Source organism: Myxine glutinosa, chromosome 2, assembly GCF_964187855.1.
Source record: "Myxine glutinosa chromosome 2, kmMyxGlut1.1, whole genome shotgun sequence".
NCBI classification, from domain to species: domain Eukaryota; kingdom Metazoa; phylum Chordata; class Myxini; order Myxiniformes; family Myxinidae; genus Myxine; species Myxine glutinosa.
The window spans coordinates 26,694,871-26,712,620 of record NC_136262.1 but is presented as its reverse complement, the minus strand read 5'-3'; the positions used below and the strand labels follow the sequence as shown (position 1 = coordinate 26,712,620).

The window sequence follows — 17,750 nt, the reverse complement described above, 5'->3', positions numbered from 1 at the left end:
AGACTTTGGACCAATTCTTTTACTTCCTCCTTTATCTCTTTCTTATCCTCTCTCCGTCGCTTCTTAATTTCGCTCACCCCTTCTTCCACTTCTTCTAATTTCTGCTTCACCTCCTTCATCTCTTCGTGCGCCCCTTTAAGTTCTTCCTCTAACTCCACTTTATTTTTTTCTATGTGCTCCCGCACCTCCCGCTCTTTAACCTCCATCACCTCTACCACCTTGTCCATTTTCCTCGTCAGGTCCTCATGTACCGTCTGACACTCTTTTTTAATTACCCTTACGTCCTTTTTCATCTCCTTCTGTGTCGATTTTAAACCCTCTATTACCGCTGTGTTCTTCTTTACCTGGTCCCCCAACTCCTTTTGTCCCACTGTCAGTTGTTCTACTCCCAGCGTCAACTCCTCTATACCACCTTGCAATTTTACAGTCCCCTTTCTCACCTCCTTCTCCATGCGCTCCTTACAGTGCCTCACCTCCTCGCGCACTCCTCAGACCTCCTCACTCACACCTCTTCTGATCTCTTCTCCCATCACTTGCATCTCCTGCCCAGATGCCACCCTCATCTGCTCCATTTCCTCCCTGTGAGCATCCAGTTTGGTTTCTACCCCCATTCTGACCCCCTCTATCTGCTGCCCCATTTGTTTAACTTCCCTTTCCGCTTGGTCCCTCATGTCCCTCAATTTGCCTTCCATACTGTTTTCTAACCCCTCTAACCCCTTTTTCATCCCTTCCATTTGATTCTCCTGAACGGCCATTCTGTTTTCTACCCCCATTAACCCCTCCTGTATTTCCCCTAATCTATTGTCTAATCCCTCTATTCTACTCCCTAACCCATGTTTCACCCCTTCTATCCCATTGTCTAACCCCTCTAATTTCTTGTCTAATCCCTCACCGGTACCCCTCGCTTCGTCCCTCATTACCCCCATTTTTTTTTTTTTTTTTATTTTTATTTTTTTTTGTATACAAGATCGAGGCTCGTGAAAGAGCGAACATTAATCACACAGAAAGACAAACCGACACATAAAACATATAACATAGGGAGCGGTAGACAAGATGGGGAGAGAGGGGGAAGGACACAAACACAACATTTGAGAGCAGGGACCGAGAGACATGGAGACATCGAGAGATCTGAGAGAGGGCGAGGGCTTTGGGGGGGGGGCGTGGGAAGGGGGCGGTGGGAGAGGTATAAAACATATGGACACTGCCAGGACTTCCAGGAAAGAAGTTGGAATTTCAAACAAGGTGGATCTGGGGTGAATTAGCGGGGGTAGAAAAGATCAAGGTTTTGGATGGGGGAAGATAAGAGATGGTGGTGAACAGCTGTTTTAAAGACCTGGAGGGAGGAGTGGGATTGAAGGGAGTGAGGGAGTTTGTTCCAGAGGCGGGAGAAAAGAGGAATGAAAGAGTGAAGGTGAGCAGAGAGCCGAGATTTCGGCAGTTTAACCATCAGAGGGTTGCTGGCAGATCTTGTGCGACCTGTAGGAATATTTGGGGGACAGAGCACAGAGAGAGCTGGGGGTGCAAGGCCGGAGAGGAGTCGGTAGAAGACAGAAAGACCACCTACCTGCCTGCGGTGAGTGAGTGAAAGGCCCTCAGAGATAGCTTCATCGCGGGAGATTCCAATAATTCTGAAAGCTTTGGTTTCAACAGCGTGAAGCCGAGCTAGGTGTGAGGCAGGAGCACCGGCCCATAGGGGAGAACAGTATTCCATTGAGCTGCGGATGAAAGCCTTGTATGTGGTGAGGAGCTCAGGTGTGCCGAGGAAGGACTTCGCACGACGGAGGATGCCCAGTCGGCGACTGGCTTTGGAGGCCAGCTTGGAAATGTGGTTTTCCCAAGAAAGATCATGGCAGATAGTGAGACCCAAAATCTTGAGCGACAGAACTTCTTGGAGAGGATTGTTGAGAAAGTAGATGGGAGGGTTGTCCAGTCGATCTTTTCGGAGAGACATAGTAAGAGTGTGAGATTTGTCAGGATTGAAAGACATGTTCCACTTGTTTGACCAGTCTGTGATTTTGTCCAGGTCTTCAGAGAGTGAGGAGGCAGCAGACTGCCGATCTGAGGGAAGAGGAATGGAGCGGCAGAGAGTGGAGTCATCAGCAAAGAGATAGAGAGGATTTTCGAGAGAGTCAGAGAGATCATTGATGAAGACCAGAAAAAGCACGGGGCCCAGAACACTGCCTTGGGGAACTCCAGCCTGAACAGGAAGAGGAGATGAGAGAAACCCATTCAGGGCCACACGTTGACGACGACTAGAGAGGAAGTCCGCCAGCCATGCGTGGAGATTTCCATGGATACCAAAGGAGGAGAGTTTGGTGAGCAGAGCGGGGTGCCAGACCGTGTCGAAGGCACGTGATATGTCGAGGGAGACAGCTCTAATTTCCTGTTTGGCATTGAGGACCTCCATCCATTGTTGAGACAGCAGAAGCAGCATGTCCAGAGTAGAGTGACCTGGTCTGAAACCAAATTGATGATCAGAGATCAAGCCATTGGAGAAGAGGAAAGATTTCATATCCGAAGCAATGATGGATTCCATGACTTTGCTGATAATTGGGAGAAGGCTGATTGGTCTGTAGTTGCTAGGATCTGTTTTTGCACCTTTTTTGTGCAAAGCGGTGATGTTGGCTGATTTCCAAGCAGATGGCAGTTGACCTTGAGCAAAAGAGAGGGTGAAGAGAACAGAGAGAGGGTGAGATAGAGCAGCAGAGCAGGATTTTAGGACCCGTGGGCTGATGCCGTCGGGTCCAGTTGCAGAATCAGAGTCGAGGGTTGACAGAAACTTTTCCACCTTGTCAGGAGGAAAGGACACGGAGTCCAGGAGCAGCAGGGTACGACTGGGTATGGTGGGTACAGAGAGGGATGGGTTTGGGACACAAGATTTAGAGGCAAACACAGAGTTGAGGCATTCAGCTTTTTCACGTGCGGAGTCAGCTGTGTAGCCGTTTGAGGTAAGGGAAGGGATGGAGGGGGAACAAACACCAGAAACGGATTTGACCAGACGCCACCAGGATTTGGAAGAGGGAGACAGATAAGAGAGTTCGGTCTTGAGAACGGAGAGATATTGTTTCCTGGCTCTCCTGAGGGTGGACACACACTTGTTTCGGGCTTTGTGAAAGGAAATGAGATTTCCTTCCGTTGGATTTGCTTTCCAGGAGACGAAGGCAAGTTGTTTCTGGGCAACAGCCTCACCACAAGATTCCGTGTACCATGGACGGGAGGAAGGGTATGACAACTGAAGACGAGATGGGATAAATCTGTGCATGAGAGAGAGCAATTTACTTTGGAAGAATTCCCAGGATGAGTTGATGTCAGAGGTGGTAGAGATGGGAGACCAGTCCAGATGATTGATGGCTGCTTGAAGACCGTGCCAGTTGGCCTGAGTGAAATGCCAGACTCGTCGACGCTGAGCAGGCTCCCTGAGGATGGTCAGAGAGATGTCCACTTTAACAAGGACATGATCAGATGATCCGATCGGAGCAGAAGAAGAGCAGCAGACATTTTCAGGGAAGTTAGTCATAACCAAGTCCAGAAGAGAAGATGTTCCGTTGACTGAGATCCGGGTCGGGAAATTGACAGATTGTGTCAGTCCCAGTGAGTCGCAGAAGTCCTTTGCTGAGGAGCCATGGCTGGTGAGAGAGGTACCCACACCCAGCCAACTGGCATGATGACAGTTGAAATCACCACATATGAGGAAGAGAGAGTTGGGATGAGTAGATAGAAGTTGGTCCATATCATCAGACAGCGAGATGTAGATGGAGTCATCACTGTTTGGTGGACGGTACAACACACATATGAACAAGAGGTGGGAGCGAAGGGGAAGCCGTAGCCAGAGGTATTCCTGGGGGTGAGGTGGAGAGAGTGCAGTGCAGGGCGAGTGAGGAAGAGAGTTTTTGATAAAGATAGCAACCCCGCCTCCAGGACGAGGCTCAGGTCTATCATACCGGAGGAGGGAGTAGCCCGGGAGAGATACTATGGAATCAGAGACATCATAAAGGAGGAAAGTTTCTGTTAAGCAGATCACGTCTGGTTTGACAGAAGCAACCTGTATGGAGAGATCAGTTAAGTTTGAACGAAGGCCCCGGATGTTTGAGGTCCATACCGTTAATGAAGAGGAAGGGGGAGCATCAGATACAGAACAGGGGGGAGGAGGGGTAGGGTAAGATGTGGAAGAGGTGGAAGAGGTAGGGAGAGCTGTTGAAGGTGTGTCAGAGATTTCAGAATAGCTCGGAGAAAGGGAAGGATGGGGCGGACAAAAGGTTTGATGGTGATTGGGTGAGCCACAATGAGGTGTTATTTGAGGAGGGGGAAGAGCGAGGCAGAAGGTTGGGGGAGATGGAGGTGAGAGTTTGAAGGGGGAAGAAGCGGGGAGGACGCTTTGAGGAGGGGGAGTGAGAGGGGGGAAATTGAGAAGCAATGAGGGTGGGGAGATTTGAAGGGGAGGGGTGAGGGGGGAGTTTGGGAGGGAAGGGGCAAGGGGAGGGATTTGAAAGGGATGGGATATGGGGGAGATTTGGAGGGGAGGGGTGAGGCAGGAGTCTAGGAGGGGAGGGGCGAGGGGGCGTCTTGGCGGGGAGGGGTGAGGGGGTAGTTTAGGAGGGAGGGGGCAAGGGGGGAGATTTGAAAGGGATGGGTGATGGGGAAGGTTTGGAGGGGAGGGGTGATGGGGAAGATTTGGAGGGGAGGGGTTATGGGGAAGATTTGGAGGGGAGGGGTGAGATTGGATTTTTGAAAGTGTACGATTTATGGGAAACGAACATTTATTGCAAAATGAGTTTCTTGTGACCTTCGAGTTAAAAATACGTTTAAGGACGCTGGATGGAGGATGGAGTGCAGGAGAGTTTAGGGAATGTAGAAAAAAGGCACTATAGGAGATGGATATTTTTTTTGGGATGAATTGATTTGGTGAGCAAGTCGAAAGCAGCCTTTTAAAGAAGAAGAAGAAAAAGGTGTTATAAAATATGACGGAATACATAACTTGAGGGGAAAGTGTAAACATTGAAGGTTAATGAGTGAAAACTATCTGGGGAAATGGGGGAGAAACACGTGGTCGAAGAACGAACGAACGAATAAGAATGAATAAACGAATGAGAACAGTGAAGGAAAATGTTTTTTTTTTTTTTTTTTTTTTTTTTTTTTTGAGTTGAGATTTACACAAGGAAGTAGGCTATGGGTGAAAAGCCTGGGAATACAGAGAACGAAAGTTATTGGATCACAAAAGACGGACCGCTGAGAGAAAAACAAAGCCTCAAGGTTGTACAGTGCACACTGTACAAGGCCTCAAGACACGACACGGCAAACAGACGATCAATTTATGAAAGATAAACACCGAGAAACAACCAAAGTTGCACACAATAACTTCACACACCGAAAGATAAATACAGTTTCGACAAAATACAATTGTGAACAGACTTAACTTCGAAAAACGTGGAGACCGTGTGGAGCTTCGAAAATCCCTGCCGCCGTCTCCAAGATCTCGCGAGATCTTTTCAATCTGGCCCTCTAATCGCTCACTCTGAGCATCCATCCGATTCCCCATTTGTCCCATACTGCTTTTCAAACCTCTAATTTGGTCTCCCAATTGCTCACTATTCTTTTCCATAAGGGCCGTCATTTGCATTAAAAAAAGATTCAAATCCCCCGGTGGCGCTACCACGGTCGCGGGCGTGGACGCCGTGGCCATCTGCGAGGCGCCATTTTCCGCGCCCGCATCGTCGGGCGCAACGACGCTATTTTGTGCGTCTGCTACCCTCACTGCTTCGCTGTCCTTATGTCCCTCATTTTGGTCCTGGACCGACCCTGCCTCACTCTCCTCTACCGGACCCCAGCCGACTTGGTCTGCCATAGCGCGACTTTCAAAATTCGGGTTTTTATATTTTGTAAAACACAATCAAATTTCGCTGTTATAATTTCGAGCGCGTAAAACGCGCTCCGGATCGAATTCTACCTCCCAACACCAATTGTTACCCTAGTGGTACAATTGGTGTTCCAAAATTTGGGCCTAACAAATTTAGTCCCAGGTCCGAATCCGACACTCCTGACACCAATTGTTACAGACGCGGTTGTGGATGTTGGTTTACCGAGCGGTTTGGTATGACCGCGTCTGCACGTTTACCCGATTATACTCGAACGTTGCCGAGTCGCGCTACGCTAAATCAATTGAGGAAAAGGACACAACGGCTGGGTTAAAATGACACGACACCAAGGGTTCAGTTCTCAAGACCTCCGGAGGAGGTTATAATATCGCGGAAGGTCAGATTACAGGGATGAGAGAGACAGCATAGTAAGGTAGGCACTTAATTACGGTCTTATAATAGCCCCGACAGACGACAGATAAACAGGACAAAACTGACTCACACGGGGATTGATGGCAAGGAAAGGCGGGTTGGTCGATGGCTCAAGGTGCACTCTTGGCTCAGGGACAGAATCGACCCGGTCCGGTCCAAAGATGCGGGGAGGTATCGTCGCGCTGGGGGTGGCGTCCTTTGCTCTCCGTGGTTCAGGCGCATCTGATCTCACATCCGGTAAGTCGCTGCGTATATCCGGCGGGGAGTGACACGCCCTCGGCTCGTTAGCTCCGCCCCAGATGGAATCGGCCCGTTGCTTCTCATTGGGTGCGGGGGTTACCGGCTCCGCCCTTGACGAGGGGCCGACAGGCAGCCCCTTCGTGGTAACCCCGTCGGCGCACATGGGTAATGGCGGCTAACCGAGCCGGAGTGAGGACGCATACTCCCCGCGCGCTGTTGTGGTAGTTGTTGTTGTAGTTGTGGTTGTTGTTGTTGTTGCATGGGGAAGATGGGAGGAGGTATGGGGTCCTAAACTCACTACTGGTGCCATACAATCACATTCTGGTGCAACGAAGAGTCAGAATTAATGGAAACGAGTCCTTAACTGACATAGACTAAGAATAACTAGCAAGATGTCCGAAAGTTGTCTACGTGAGATGCGGTGGACCTGGGCACGACATTTAATGGGGGAAAAAGGGGAAGGTCGGTTCTACAGAGTGTTGTTTACAGACAATGGGACTAGGGAATGGGGGATTGGGGATAGTTGGGGAGTATTGGGGAAATAGGGGAATATTTACAAGCGGATATGGAGGCCAAATGCCATATCCGCAACAATATATATATATATATATCAACAACTGGTGAAAAGTAATTTTTACTTTCACGGTCTCATTCAATGCATTGCTGAGAATTTGCATAAACTTGGGGAAAATAAACTGATTTCACAATACACTGCTGTGTATGAGTATGCTGGGAAATACAGTAACTCACTGTTAAAGTTATCTGGTCTACAGTTATAAGTTCCCCTTTCATCGGGGCTGTCGCACCGCATGCAAACCAGGACAGGGCAAACGTCAAGTTCATGGAGGAAAATTTGGACCCAAAACAAAACGTGGCATCTGTACTGTAGCTTATCACAAAGTTAGTCTCGAAGTCTCTTATTCAGGGGACCGCTGACTCTCCTCAGTGCATGTGTTTGTGTTTGTGTGTCCATTGGGGGTGGTATGCAGTGTTGCTCCGCTCAGCAAAGAAGAAGGGACAGAACGTGGTTGCAATGCAGAACGTGCTCCTCGCTGATGGACAAGCGCACTCGATACTCCTCCGCTTGGCCAGACTGCGTGGCGACACCACCTCGGTGTCCCTCTATGTGGACTGCAATCTGGTGCACAGTGGAGACGGACACAAGGAGCTCTTCTCGTACCTCTCCGTGCCTGTGGACTCAGCCGAGCTTAAGCCTGGCATCAAAGGGGCATTTCGTAAAAAGGTGGGTTCTTATATTACCGGTATGTCTTCTACGGAAATGTAATAAACTCTTTTGGTAAATTATGCACAATCAGGATCTTTGAAATCCATCAGATAATCTTGGGAGCTTATTTATTATATTCACATTTGCAAATGTGTCACATTTCCATTGAATGTGCTTACTTGATTGGCTGGGAATGCTGGATACTTTCTTTCAATCAAGAGTCAGGAAAGTCATGGCAAGTCAGTGGTGTTGGCTCCAGATTAGAGAGAGATGCTGCTGAATCCAGGAAGCTGTCATCATGCATAGAAGAAATTGATTAACGTAATACTAACTGGCAGTGCTTGAAGGGTATTTAAAATACAGAAAAGATACAAGGAAAAATAAAAATACAAATTCTATACACGAGTATATGCACACGTCACGAGACACGCTGCACACAGGAAACAATTACCCCCTTGGAAAAAACAGGGGAAAAGCCTCTCTACCCTTCACCAACTCATTGTATTACACTCCAACGCACTACAGCAGGGGAAGGAGCTATAGCGACCTCACACTACGGAAATGACTCCACGAATGGACCTCTATGGTGGATACAGTACATGCACCCCATATATATAGCACATGTACCCCATATATATACCACATGTACCCCATATATATAGCACATGTACCCCATATATATAGCACATGTATCCCATATATAGCACATGTACCCCATATATATAGCACATGTACCCCATATATATAGCACATGTACCCCATATATATAGCACATGTACCCCATATATATAGCACATGTACCCCATATATATAGCACATGTACCCCATATATATAGCACATGTACGCCATATATAGAGCACATGTACCCCATATATATAGCACATGTACCCCATATATATAGCACATGTACCCCATATATATAGCACATGTACGCCATATATATAGCACATGAACCCCATATATATAGCACATGTATCCCATATATATAGCACATGTACCCCATATATATAGCACAAGTACCCCATATATATAGCACATGTACGCCATATATAGAGCACATGTACCCCATATATATAGCACATGTATCCCATATATATAGCACATGTACCCCATATATATAGCACATGTACCCCATATATATAGCACATGTATCCCATATATATAGCACATGTACCCCATATATATACCACATGTACCCCATATATATAGCACATGTACCCCATATATATAGCACATGTACCCCATATATATAGCACATGTACCCCATATATACAGCACATGTACCCAATATATATAGCACATTTACCTCATATATACAGCACATGTACCCCATATATATAGCACATGCACCCCATATATATAGCACATTTACCTCATATATACAGCACATGTACCCATATATATAGCACATGTACCCAATATATATAGCACATTTACCTCATATATACAGCACATGTACCCCATATATATAGCACATGTACCCCATATATATAGCACATGTACCTCATATATACAGCACATGTACCCCATATATATAGCACATGTACCCAATATATATAGCACATTTACCTCATATATACAGCACATGTACCCATATATATAGCACATGTACCCAATATATATAGCACATTTACCTCATATATACAGCACATGTACCCCATATATATAGCACATGTACCCCGTATATATAGCACATGTACCTCATATATACAGCACATGTACCCCATATATATAGCACATGTACCCCATATATATAGCACATGTACCCCATATATACAGCACATGTACCCATATATACAGCACATGTGATTTTTTATATTTCAGGCACCTGCAACTCACCACAGGTGAGTTTGATTCCAAAGTAAAGGAGAATCCACCTGCTTGAAATCTAATTGTTTCGAACAACTTCTAAAAGGTGCCAATCATATTATCCGGGCCATTTTAGGATTTCTGTGTGGAATAAGATCAGATTTAGTTATTTTTTCAGATTATTTTTTTATTCCACTGCAAACCAAATAATTACAAATGTTGATACCAAAATATTTTTTTGTTTCAACAATTTTCTGGGAGAAATGGTGCAATATTTGAAAAAAGTGCAAGGGTGCCAATATTTTTGGCCACGACTGTTTGTGTGCACATGTAGCTGAAATATCGCCCCCTGGTTGTGGGAGTGCTCGCCCAGTAGTGGATTGGAAACTGAAGCTCGAATTCAATTACAAAGATAAATATGCACATAAAATAATTGAATCGGGAACTAATTAAATAATGTAAATATCACAAATCATTGCTATCTGAGTTGTGAGGCAAACAGGACTTGGGTTCCCATTCGAAACAAACCCTTCAGTTCATCGTTACAAAAGCAGAAAATGCAATAGAAACAACAACTGTGACAGGATTCGAACCTGCAATCTTCTGATCCGAAGTCAGACGCCTTATCCATTAGGCCACACAGCCACGTGGTGTTTGAATCGCTATAATCACTGAAATGGTAAAAATAAATGTTTTAATAACAATATTTGTTGATGTCAATAAAAGCAGGATTATTGGGGCTCATCAAAAAAATACAGATGATTGAACTTTTGCCCCGCTTCACCCCTCTGTTTGCTTTGTCCCCCCATCCGCTCCACATTTCAACACCTGACTTCCCAAGCTCTTTTCCTTTACCATCCCTTACTTCCCAAGCTCTTTTCCTTTGCCATCCTTGACTTCCCAAGCTCTTTTCCTTTACCATCCTTGACTTCCCAAGCTCTTTTCCTTTACCATCCCTTACTTCCCAAGCTCTTTTCCTTTACCATCCTTGACTTCCCAAGCTCTTTTCCTTTACCATCCCTTACTTCCCAAGCTCTTTTCCTTTACCATCCCTGACTTCCCAAGCTATTTTCCTTTACCATCCTTGACTTCCCAAGCTCTTTTCCTTTACCATCCCAAACTTCCCAAGCTCTTTTCCTTTACCATCCTTGACTTCCCAAGCTCTTTTCCTTTACCATCCCAAACTTCCCAAGCTCTTTTCCTTTACCATCCTTGACTTCCCAAGCTCTTTTCCTTTACCATCCTTGACTTCCCAAGCTATTTTGCTTTACCATCCCAAACTTCCCAAGCTCTTTTCCTTTACCATCCTTGACTTCCCAAGCTCTTTTCCTTTACCATCCTTGACTTCCCAAGCTATTTTGCTTCACCATCCCAAACTTCCCACGCTATTTTCCTTCACCATCCCAAACTTCCCAAGCTATTTTGCTGCACCAACCCTTGCTTCCCGACCTCTTTTCCCTTCTCATTCCTGACTTGCCTGACGCATTCATAATAATCATCTGGCCATGTGGCCTAATGGATAAGGCGTCTGACTTCGGATCAGAAGATTGCAGGTTCGAATCCTGCCATGGTCGTTGTTTTTTCTTACATTTTCTGTTTTTATCACGACGAGCCGAAGAGTCCGGCCCAGACAGGCACCCAAGTCCCGTTCATCTGACGCAACTCATTTCGTCATGATCTGTGATAGTTGCATTATTTAATTAGTTTCGTATTGAATTATTTTATGTTCACATGTATCTTTACAATTGAATTCGAGCTTCATTTTCCAATGTTGCCATGCCAACTTGTGAACCAGTGATGGGATTTTGAACAAACTTGGAACACGTACATATGATGCAAAGATGAACTGATTGGATTATGACATCTGCAGATCAAAGGTCAGAGGTCACGACAGGTAAAATGTGATATTTCAGAACAGCTTAATTAATTTAAATCAAACTTCGTGCAAGCATGTATGGTGATGTAAACATGAACTGAATAGATTTTGGGGTCAATATGTCAAAGGTCAAAGGTCCCGTTAAGTAAAAATTCTGTAACTCTTCTAACTTGTGAAGCCGAGGTGGGATTGGCCAAACTTGGTGAAAGTATAAATTATGATGCTGAGTTGGACTGATTACATTTGGGCCAAAAAGGTGAGGCGTGATGTGTCTTTTTTATTTTGGTGAGGTTAGAGGTCATGTCAGGTAAAAATGTGATAGGGGAGAACGGGGTAAATACGGACACAGATTTTTAAATCTCTGTATCTGCACAACGAGTAGTATGTGTAAATGTAACTCTCAAATTAACATGGTAGCAGATACATATGAGGCATCCCCTCAATATGAGATAGATACATACCTAAAACGTTTTTCTATATTTAAGTTATCTTTAAGAAACCATTTTCGTAAGTGTCCGCAATTCCCCGCCCGCTAGCGGGGAAAACCGGACACCTGGTGGGGCAACTACGGACAAGTGAAGAAGTCGACTTTTAGGGTCTTGCATAAGCCCCCTCCCCTTTTCAAACAGGCTAAATGACCTTTTAAGACACCAGAGATGCTAAGTAGTTATCTTCTCAATAGGCCTACAATGAAATATTTTCGTCTATAGATTAACATTGAAATGTGTAATATTTGTTTGTCGTATATTGTTATTTTTTTAAATGAAGTGATCACTCGAGTTGCAAGTCCTGCACTAATGACTGTGTTTCCTTTCTTTAACTTGATGAAGTTATTGGACAAGGTCTTTTCAACCAATACACATAAACAATTTTAATAAGCCTTCATCACACACCAAAATAAAATGCAACTTTAGAAAACAAATGACAATCGAAACACAAAACAAACGAGATTTGTGAAACACTTTCATTCTTGATCTGGAACCCATCAATGTTCCAGTCAGACAATTGGTGAGTTGGTACATGTTTCTGCAAAAGGACAATTTTAACTGTAAGACGCACAAATACAAGGAAGTTATCAGGGGTGAATGTGTTAAAGCTGCATAAAGTGACAATGGTCAAAGCATTGTAAGATATATGTTTACTTTCAACTTTCTGAGATGTAGAATTTCTGTTAAAATCTGTTCATTTTAATATGGCACTCTTGAAGAATAATAAACTATCAGAAAATACTCGAAATCTGGATAAAAAAGAACACAGATAAAACGAAATCAGCATTTAATTGTCAAAACGACTAATTAACTTTTGGAATTATCATAGCTTAATCTATCATCAGATAACAGTCCAACCTTAACGGCAGAAGACACAAGTATATCCGAGGGAACGTGATTCACGACTACCATAATCGGTACAGTTTTCATGAGATATGAAATTATCTCATTATCTCATAATCGGTACAATTAATAATACTTTTATTAACAAAGCTAGATGTAATGATACATATGATAGCTTTAGTAGTATCAGTTATTCCCTCTGTAATATTATATATATATACACAGCAATTAACATTAAATGCATTAGAATTCAATAGAGACCGCAGAAAACATGAATGGGGTAAGACCGGACATCATCGGGGCAATAGCGGCCACCCGTCCGCAATTACCCCACATTGACCTTTGACACACGATACTTTCCTCCACACAACACTGTCTCATTACATCAATTGACACTGTATGTACGTAAACCATGCTTCAAACTGAATACACGTTTCTAATAAAATCGATGATTAACCAAAACGACTGACAGCAATAAACCCAAACAGCAAAATCTAGGAACACATTTTAGGGGGTGTACTTAACTCTCTGACTGAGTACTTCTCTTTAAATGAGGCAAATAATAGAAGTTAGCTGGTATTTACCTTGTTACCTGCTAGGCCACTCAAGAATGATGACGGAACAGCGCCAGCTATCGCGAAATTCCTGTAACAGCCTTGTCCGCAATTACCCCGTTCTCCCCTACGTGGGAACAGACTGACTCACTGACTGACTGATTGATTCACTGACTGACTGATTGATTCACTGGCTCATTCATTGACTGGTTCACTGACAGACTGAATGAGATAAACTAGATGGTATTCATAGAATACTTAACCTGCGCAGTCAATTTGGTGTGAGCCAACTCTTCTGTTTTTGAACATTTCTTTTCTTTGATCCAATATGGCTGCCAGATCACGTGAGCGATGACATCACAAGTTTATATTCTCTAATATAATTGTTGCATAGATCATGCTCAATACATTTCAAACTGATCGGACTAAGCGTCGTTGTCCCTGTCGAATGATGACGTCATAATTATGGCACAAATGACGTCATCGGTAACAACACCTATCCCCCATATGGAGTTCTTTAAAATGAGCCATGTTTCAATTTTTTCCAAGCAGCGGTTTTGGAGATATAGAGGTGCAACATTTTTCGGTTTTTCCAAGATGGCGCCTGTACCACATAACCTATGACGTCATGATTATCATTAGAATATTCGAAAGGAGGAGGCCCTCCTGTGGTGAAAATTTCATGTCAATCGGACCATTGCTTGCCGAGAAAATGTTTTTTTTTCATGCAGACACGTACGGCACACGGCACACGGCACACGTATGTACGTATGTTACTGAATGCTTCACCCCGCTTTTCGCTTCGCGAGCGCAGGGTAATGATCTCGGGAACCTCCGTGTGTGGTTGCACATTATCTGAGGAATAAAGAGGGCATTTTGCAGACCTGTAACACCATAATGCAGCCTGTGGGTATGGAATATGTATGTATGTATGTGTATCTATGTGTGTATGTATGTAATACGTTTGTATGTATGTATGTATATATATATGTATGTATGTATGTATGTATATATGTTTGTATGTATGTATGTATGGATTTATATGTGTATGTATGTATATTGTATATATGTATGTATGTATCTAGATGTGTATGTATGTATGTAATACGTTGGTATGTATGTATGTATGTATCTATGTGTGTATGTATGTATATATGTATGTATGTATGAGTCTATGTGTGTATGTATGTATGTCATACGTTTGTATGTGTGTATGTATATATGTATGCATGTATGTATGTATGTATGTATGTATGTATGTATGTGCTGTCGTGGCCAAAAATATTGTCACCCTTGCACTTTTTTCAAATAACACACAATTTTCTCTAAAAATAAGTTGAAATTGAGAAAAGTATTTGGTCTCCACAATTCTTTATTTCACTGTTAATATGACAGAACCTTTGTTTTTTGATTCAGTGCTTAATATGTCCTTTTAAATCAGGAAGATAAAAAGACATGGCATTGCCAAAATTATTAACAACCCAGACTTGATATTTGGTGGCACAGCCGATGGACAAAATAACTGCAGTGGAGCAATTCCTATAGCTGTGAAATGAGCTTCCTTCACCTCTCCACTGACAGATTGTCCCACTCTTCTTGTGCAAACTGCTCCAGTTCTCCCAGATTTGAAGGGTGCCTTCTCCCAACTGCTGTTTTCAGATCTCCCCTCAGGTGTTCAACGGGATTTAGATCTGGAATCATTGCTGGCCACTTCAGAACATTCCAGCATTTTGTCTTGAACCATTCCCAGGTGCTTTTTGAAGTGTGTTTGGGGTCATTGTCCTGCTGCAAGACCTATGATCTTCGATGGAGACCCAGCTTTCTGACGCAAGGTTGAACATTGCGCTCCAAAATGCCTTCGTAATCTCCTGAATTCATGATGCCGTGCACACATTCAAGGTACCCAGTGCCAGAGGCAGCACAGCAACCCAAAAACATCACTGAACCTCGTCCATGTTTGACTGTAGAGAAGGTGTTCTTTTCTTTGAAACCTTTATTTTGTTTTCTGTCAACATAGAGATGATGTGCTTTACCAAAAAGCTCTAATTTGGTCTCATTTTTGTCCAGAGGACATTCTCCCAGAAGGATTTTGGCATGTTCGGGTGTGTTTTGGGTCTCTTTCTCAGCAGTGGGGTCCTCCTGTGTATCCAACCATACAACCCCCTTCCATTGAATTGGTGACGGATGATGAGAGTTGTAACTGTCGTGCCTTGTGTCTGGAGGTCAGCTTGAATCTGTTTGGCAGTTGATCGAGGTGCTTTCTCCACCATTTGGACAATCCTTCGCTGAAATCTTCCATCAAGTTTTCTCTTGCGACTACGTCTGGAGAGGTTGGCTGCAGTGCTATGGGCCTTAAACTTCCTGATAACATTGCGTATGGTGGACACAGGACCACCAAGGTCTCTGGAGATGGAGTTGCAGCCTTGAGGTTGTGCATGCTTGGCTACAATCTTGTGTCTGACCTCCTCAGGCAATTCTGTGGTTTTCTTTCTTTTCTCCATGCTCATTGAGGGACACAGTAATACAAAACAGCAGAATGACTCCTTTTCTGCATTCAAACTCGTTGAATGAGTGATTTAAAAATATATATTTCAGGCACCTGCAACTCACCACAGGTGAGTTCAATTCCAAAGTAAAGGAGAATCCACCTGCTTGAAATCTAATTATTTCTAACAACTTCTGAAAGGTGGCAATCATATTATCCGAGCGATTTTAGGATTTCTTTGTGGAATAAGCGAAGCTTTAGTATTTTTTTTCCTTTTTTTTTTTTTTTTGTTCCATTGCAAACCAAATAATTACAAATGTTGATACCAAAATATTTTTTTATTTCAACAATTTTCTGGGAGAAATGGTGCAATATTTGAAAAAAGTGCAAGGGTGCCAATATTTTTGGCCACGACTGTTTGTGTGCGCACATGTAGCTGAAATATCGCCCCCTGGTTGTGGGAGTGCTCGCCCAGTAGTGGATTGGAAACTGAAGCTCGAATTCAATTACAAAGATAAATATGCACATAAAGTAATTGAATAGGGAACTAATTAAATAATGTAAATATCACAAATCATTGCTATATGAGTTGTGAGGCAAACAGGACTTGAGTTCCCATTCGAAACAAACCCTTCAGTTCATCGTCACAAAAACAGAAAATGCAATAGAAACAACGACTGTGACAGGATTCGAACCTGCAATCTTCTGATCCGAAGTCAGACGCCTTATCCATTAGGCCACACAGCCACGTGGTGCTTGAATCGCTATAATCACTGAAATGGTAAAAACAAATGTTTTAATAACAATATTTGTTGATGTCAATAAAAGCAGGATTATTGGGGCTCATCCAAAAAATACATATTATTGAACTTTTGCCCCGCTTCACCCTTCTGTTTGCTTTGTCCCCCCATCCGCTCCACATTTCAACACCTGACTTCCCACGCTATTTTCCTTTACCATCCCTTACTTCCCAAGCTCTTTTCCTTTACCATCCCTTACTTCCCAAGCTCTTTTCCTTTATCCATCCCTTACTTCCCAAGCTCTTTTCCTTTACCATCCCTTACTTCCCAAGCTCTTTTCCTTTACCATCCCTTACTTCCCAAGCTCTTTTCCTTTACCATCCCTTACTTCCCAAGCTCTTTTCCTTTACCATCCCTTGCTTCCCAAGCTCTTTTCCTTTACCATCCCTGACTTCCCAAGCTCTTTTCCTTTACCATCCCTTACTTCCCAAGCTCTTTTCCTTTACCATCCCTTACTTCCCAAGCTATTTTCCTTTACCATCCCTTACTTCCCAAGCTCTTTTCCTTTACCATCCCTGACTTCCCAAGCTCTTTTCCTTTACCATCCCTTACTTCCCAAGCTATTTTCCTTTACCATCCCTTACTTCCCAAGCTCTTTTCCTTCACCATCCCAAACTTCCCAAGCTCTTTTCCTTCACCAACCCAAACTTCCCAAGCTATTTTCCTTTACCATCCCTTACTTCCCAAGCTATTTTCCTTCACCATCCCAAACTTCCCAAGCTCTTTTCCTTCACCATCCCTTACTTCCCAAGCTCTTTTCCTTTACCATCCCAAACTTCCCAAGCTATTTTCCTTCACCATCCCAAACTTCCCAAGCTCTTTTCCTTCACCAACCCAAACTTCCCAAGCTATTTTCCTTTACCATCCCTTACTTCCCAAGCTCTTTTCCTTCACCATCCCAAACTTCCCAAGCTCTTTTCCTTCACCAACCCAAACTTCCCAAGCTATTTTCCTTTACCATCCCTTACTTCCCAAGCTATTTTCCTTCACCATCCCAAACTTCCCAAGCTCTTTTCCTTCACCATCCCTTACTTCCCAAGCTCTTTTCCTTTACCATCCCAAACTTCCCAAGCTATTTTCCTTTACCATCCCAAACTTCCCAAGCTCTTTTCCTTTACCATCCCAAACTTCCCAAGCTCTTTTCC

The 17,750-nt window shown here is 43.7% G+C and overlaps 1 protein-coding gene and 3 non-coding genes across 5 annotated transcripts in view; 2 read left to right on the top strand and 2 right to left on the bottom strand.

The window, feature by feature from the left end:
• The window catches only part of LOC137421978 (cartilage oligomeric matrix protein-like), a 140,598-nt gene that overhangs the window by 44,900 nt on the left and 77,948 nt on the right, over positions 1-17,750 (top strand). For both annotated transcript variants that reach the window (XM_068108614.2, XM_078773025.1), the window contains exon 3: positions 7,514-7,767. In XM_068108614.2, coding sequence (XP_067964715.2) covers positions 7,514-7,767 — 254 coding nt within the window. The remainder of the gene's footprint in view (positions 1-7,513; positions 7,768-17,750) is intronic.
• Positions 10,132-10,204, bottom strand: TRNAR-UCG (transfer RNA arginine (anticodon UCG)). The gene has a single exon. It is a non-coding gene; the product is annotated as a tRNA-Arg (tRNA).
• On the top strand, positions 11,061-11,133 carry TRNAR-UCG (transfer RNA arginine (anticodon UCG)). Its single transcript has one exon. It is a non-coding gene; the product is annotated as a tRNA-Arg (tRNA).
• Positions 16,480-16,552, bottom strand: TRNAR-UCG (transfer RNA arginine (anticodon UCG)). The gene has a single exon. It is a non-coding gene; the product is annotated as a tRNA-Arg (tRNA).